The sequence below is a fragment of the Onychostoma macrolepis genome, chromosome 03 (genome assembly GCF_012432095.1).
Source record: "Onychostoma macrolepis isolate SWU-2019 chromosome 03, ASM1243209v1, whole genome shotgun sequence".
Lineage (NCBI taxonomy): Eukaryota > Metazoa > Chordata > Actinopteri > Cypriniformes > Cyprinidae > Onychostoma > Onychostoma macrolepis.
This window is the reverse complement of record NC_081157.1, coordinates 8598867-8604944: the sequence shown is the minus strand read 5'-3', so window position 1 is coordinate 8604944 and position 6078 is coordinate 8598867. Positions and strand designations below refer to the sequence as shown.

General features: G+C 38.5%; 1 protein-coding gene across 1 annotated transcript; it reads left to right on the top strand.

The window, feature by feature from the left end:
* Positions 1-2175: 2175 nt before the first annotated feature.
* LOC131537609 (zinc finger protein ZFP2-like) lies at positions 2176-3237 on the top strand. Its single transcript, XM_058771190.1, has one exon. It carries the CDS (start codon positions 2378-2380, stop codon positions 3233-3235), a length of 858 nt encoding a protein of 285 aa, XP_058627173.1. The 5' UTR covers positions 2176-2377; the 3' UTR covers positions 3236-3237.
* The last annotated feature ends 2841 nt before the right edge of the window (positions 3238-6078 follow it).

Below are 6078 nucleotides of genomic sequence, written 5' to 3'. Positions count from 1 at the left end.
GCCCTCTAGCTAACTTAGCATTTAATGCTTTAATGGACAGTGGGACAAAAGAGTTCTTAAAACGGTTAAGCCTACACTGAAGAACTCTGAAGCGTCTTCTCGAGGGAAGAAGTTGATACTCAGAGTGGAGGACATGAGTGGGATCTGAAATAATTTTTTGAGCCTGTCTAACAACTGTTTCTTCAAAAATAGCCTGAAGTATTATAATAGAGTTCTCATTATAATGCTATGTATATGACAGTGGCAGTCATAGTTATTAATATTCTGTATTGTTGTTCTGCTCGCACCGCGCTGGAGAGATAATCACCGTATAGATAGTAGGCTACTACAATGAAGCGATTTACTGTAGCGCAACTCAACCAAATGCATCTTATACGAGATAAATAATATATACACACGATATAAATAAACCGACTGAAACGTTTTGAAATCACTTGTTGTACCCTACCCGCCATACTCCTCTGTCGGTGACGGATTAGAAAGCAAAACTTTAATCTATAGGGAAGTTGGATTTATTCACGCACGTTAATATTTATTTAAAGCTTCTTACTTTTAAGATTCTTATTTACAGCATTATCATAATAGGCTGTATATTAACTTACTGGGAGAAAACCGGTAGTTCGATGTGAAATCAGACACTGAGCACCCCCATATAACCAAAATGGCATGATCATAACACCCCGCGAATATTCGACTGTGAGATTGGGAGTCGAATCAGGCTCCTCGAATCGAAGCATCGAATCGTCGACTATTCGGGGACACCCCTAAAATATATACTATAAAGTTAAAAGACATTTCTTCTAAATCTATAGCACAGTAATGAAGGCAGCAACATATGATAGATGGGACAGAACAAGAAAGACTAGTGTTGTCACAATACTGGAATATGGAACTTCGATACGATACCTTGAAAAATATCGATATTCGATACCACGGAGAAAAAAACTGCCACAATATTAAGGGGGTAAATTTTCTTCTTTTTTTTATTTAAAGATAAATATAACAAGTCTAGAACATGACAATGAGGTATATTTTACATGAACAAAAATGTCTTGAGGTAGTGCACTTGTTCAAAAGCCTCTCAGATTGCCATATATTCAAAAACCAAAAAAGTGCAATCTTTTGTATTTCTAAGTAAAATCAAATCCAATCACAATATCAACAAAAGATACTTAAACTTCAAGCAAAAACAAAATCAGGGCAATCTTATGCATCAAGTAACAAATTAGTAAACAAAATAATTAAATGGAATCCGTTACTGCAATTATATGCAAATTTTTTCTACAGAGGTGAGTGAGATTGACACCCATTACTGTATCCTAAAGTTGTTTTGTTTTGAGCTAGGAACACCAGCATGTCAGTGTGCTCCTCTGTAAGTCGTGCCCTTCTTGCACTGCAAATGAGCCCTGATGTACTAAGCTGAACTTGAAGCAGAGATGCACAGATACTTCTTAGCAAACTGGACAAGGTGAGGTAAAGTCGTCTCATGTGTCCTCCACCATGCGACTGGGTCCTCTTCTGGATTGATTTCAGGCATCTTTTCATATACTGAGAAATCATTTTTGAGTTCCGTTTCTGCACCCTCACCTTCTTCTCTGGATGATGAACCCTCTCCATGTTCATTCATTGTTTTCTTCAAAATTCTACAAACAATACCCCATAATGACGATGTGAAAGAAGTTTGTTTGAAATCTTTTTTATTAAATGAAAGCAAATTTATTAAAAATGAAAAAATGTATATCACATGTATCCACAGCTTTTACCATGACACTCAAAATTGAGTTTTTTTAAATTTTTAATACATTTGAAAATATTTCAAACAAACTTCTTTCACATTGTCATTATGGGGTATTGTTTGTAGAACTCTGAGGAAAATAATAAATTTTATCCATTTTGGAATAAGGCTGTACCATAACAAAATGTGGAAAAAGTGAAGCGCTGTGAATACTTTCCAGATGCACTGTAAGCATTGAAATACTATTTTTCTTTACATCATAATGTTCCTTTATTATGGGCTTTAAAGGTTTGTGCCTCTAATGAATAAAAAAAACTAATGTCTAGTACCTCGATGTACCCCTCATGGAAAATTCCAGGAAACATAATGGTTCAAAATTATGATAATCTTGTATAACAGACAGCTGTTTGAACACAACTCAATTCTTTCTACTATTACATCAGGGTGTTATATATTACTTTACTACAGATTTTTTTCTCTTTGATTGACTTACTGAGCACTTTTTCAACTCTAATTTCAGACCTAACAGATGAGAATGAAGAAGTGAATGAAGTAGAGAAAGAAAGACGATCTCAAAAATCTCAAATCACTTGCCGTCAGTGTGGAAAGAGTTTCACACGCAAACAGAGTCTCGAGGTTCACATGAGGATCCACACTGGAGAGAAACCGTTCACATGTGATCAGTGTGGAAAGAGTTTCGCACGCAAACAGAGTCTCGAGGTTCACATGAGGATCCACACTGGAGAGAAACCGTTCACATGTGATCAGTGTGGAAAGTGTTTCAAACGAAAAGAACACCTTAAGGGACACATGAACATCCACACTGGAGAGAAACCGTTCACATGTGATCAGTGTGGGAAGAGTTTTAAACAACATGTTCACCTTAAGAGTCACATGAACGTCCACACTGAAGAGAAACCGTTCACATGTGATCAGTGTGGGAAGAGTTTTAAACATGTTCACCTTAAGAGTCACATGATCATCCACACTGGAGAGAAACTATATGAATGTGACCAATGTGGCAAAACATTTTTGTTGGCTTCAGCCCTGAAGATTCACCTGAATGTTCATTCAAAGGAAAAACCACATTCATGTTCCTCATGTGGAAAGAGATTTTCACTTCTTCGATATTTAAGAATACATCAGAAAATACATGCTGGTGTAAAAAATTATATGTGCTTTGAGTGTGGTAAGACCTTTACTAGAGCTCTAGATTTGAAACGGCACCAGAGAATTCACACAGGAGAGAAACCTTACATGTGTTCACACTGCCACAAGAGATTCAGTGAATCAGGAGACTTGAAAAAACATGAGATGATTCACACTGGAGAGAAACCTTACATGTGTTCACACTGTGATAAGATATTCAGTCGTTCAGAACATCTGAAAACACATGAAAGGATACACACCGGAGAGAAACCGTATCACTGCACTGCATGTGGGAAGAGTTTCACTCACTCATCAACTCTACGCATACACGCCAAAACTCACATTAAGTAGCTTATCTTTAATTCCAGAACTTTCGAGTGCGAAGACACATCTCTTCCCTATTAGTCTGTCCTAATCAGAATCATCATCTAAATTAGCTGCAGGGGGTAAAGTTCATCTTTAAGTCGAAGTTCGAGGATGATGTTCTTCTCCAAAGAACAATATCTCTCGTAAATCACTTTGCTCAATAATATAATCTATATCAATTTGCTTTATGATGAGTTTCATTTTATGTTCAATTTTGTGAAGTTTGTTTACACTTTTATAAAGCAAAAGCATTTTTTTTTACAGATTGTTATTGTTTAAGAAGCTGGATAGGCTCTTTTATTTTAAACTTTGTTGTTATCAACTCAAATTGGTATTCACTTTTTGTTTATTTCAAAAAAGCAAATGCAAGATTTACTGTCATGTAGCTTTGCAACTGGCTTTCTTCACTTTTATTCTCTTAAGATGCTTTGCTAACTTTTTAATCAATAAAGAGGGAGATGTCTCATTTGTTTCTACTTTTACTTTTTGTATTTGCTGCAACAAATATTAAACTTTTCTTGTTAATTTTTATTGTTTGCTCCTCCTTGCATCAAGAATAAATAAGTACGGATGAAATGGCAAAGACATGTCTTTGAATTATTTTGGACACAAATCCAAATATTGCATAATATTTCCATATTTGCGATGTAACGTATCTGAATGCGAAACTATAATTTATTATGTAAATGATAGGTTTTGTACTTCAGTCGCGTTCCAACGGTGACACAGAGGCGCGCGCGCTGATGTTTGGCTCAATTAATTTTATTTTGATAAAGTACCAACTGCGTTGTCAAGTTAGCAATGCTGGAATGCTGGAACTGATGTGTTTTGTGTGTGTGTGTGTGTGTGTGTGTGTGTGCGTGCGTCACTTCAACTGTTTCCTTATACCAGCAGAATCAACTTTAAACATATTGTCTTATTAATAATCACTGTATAAAGGTCTGCTTTTATTTGTGTACACTCACAATGAAAACAAAACAGATTATATATATATAACATGTAATAATATTTAGTATTTTGACATCTAGATGGAAAAAAATTGTAATTTGCACTACTGTCTGTTCAAAATAAATGAAAAGAAACTGAGCATAGTAGATCCCCCCCCCCCCCCCGGAAATTGTACTGAACCGTGATCCCCGAACCGAGGTATGTACCGAACCGTGACATCTGTGTACCGTGCCACCCCTACCTTTCAGTGACCACTCACTTTTTTAAGATCAAAATAGGTCGAAACGAAAAGAAAGAAAACACTTTGGCATTTCATGCTACACACAAATAGCTAGCTAACTTCACCAGTTGGTGTTATTACTATGCAACCTGTTGCAAAACGTTAACTAGCTAGGCTTGTTTGAATCCTAAATTACAGGTTAACGTTACCTCCCCTAGCCACATCAAAACCACAGAACATGAACTTTTTTTCGCTTCCGGCTTCGCTACTGTTCGGACGCTCCTGCTTATTGCTCTGCGCTTCGCTCCCTATTTATGTACTTTTCTCAGATTTCTCTAAGTTTTTAAATTCAGCATATCAGCACAGTGCTCAAACAACACAGTTTTTAGAAAAAGAAGACTCTTTGCCTCCCGCTGCCCGCAGTTTACATTCCGGAGACAGGAAAACGCCGCTGTCTATATTCAAACAGATGGGAAAGAAAATGCCCCTTGTGGAATCTACTTGCTGCATGAACTGCCACAGACTTCTACAAAGGATTGCGGTTCTTGAGACAAAGTTACTTGCTGGACCTCCAAAACAGGTGAAACACACAGCAGATCGTCATCACGGACCCCCTCAGCATACAGCCGGTGAGTCCTGTGAATCTAGTGAATCTCAACAGTTTATACAAAGTGTAGAGGAACAAGCTGATCGACAGACTAATCGATGGCACAAACAGGGAGCGAGACCCAAAGGCACTCGAGACATCAGATTGTCACGAGTATCTCGTATTGCTGCGGTAGCATCCTCTACCCCAGATACAGCTATGACAAGACTTGTAAACACTGGCATTCTACATCCCCTATACATCTTGAGAACAGATTTGAAGCATTAATGAATGTGGGTGAGGAATCCCCAAATGTGACAAAACATGGATTGAATCAGCCAGCAGCTAACATCGCTACTACCAGGCGCTCGAGGTCGAGCAGACAGCGGCATTCAGCTCAGAGCGCAGCCGAGCCCAGGACTCTGATAGTGGGCGACTCTGTTATCAGAAACATCAGTAGCAGAACTACAACTACATGCTGCTTTCCTCAAGCAACCGCCTCTGATGTGAACAAGGAACTTCGGAACATTCTGATGAAGCACAAGACTGCAAATCGAATCATCATCCATGTGGGGAAGAACGATATTCAGAAAGAACAGTCAGAACTGCTTAAAAAGGATTTCAGTGAACTCTTCGAAACACTTCAAAGACTTGAAGTTCAGTCGTTCATCAGTGGACCACTCCCAGCAAGAGGAACTAACATGTTTTCACGGCTGCTTGGGCTGAATACATGGCTACAAAAAACCTGCAGTACAAAAGGAGTCAACTTCATCGACAACTTCAATATTTTCTGGGGCCATAGACAACTGTTTAAACTGGATGGCTTCCACCCAAACAAACTTGGTGCGAGAGTGCTAAAGGACAATATCTATTTCTCCCTCCGTCATCCTTCAGTGGTGTGTGCCAATCTACTCGGCCTCAATGACACACACACCTGTACAGAGTATGAGTGACCACAGGACTTCATGTCAGCCTCAGAGTCATCATGTGGTTGACACATCCCGCAAGGACACTGATAACACCACGCAGCCACAACAAGCTTTCCTCATGGAAACTATCCCGGCTGAGCCCTGC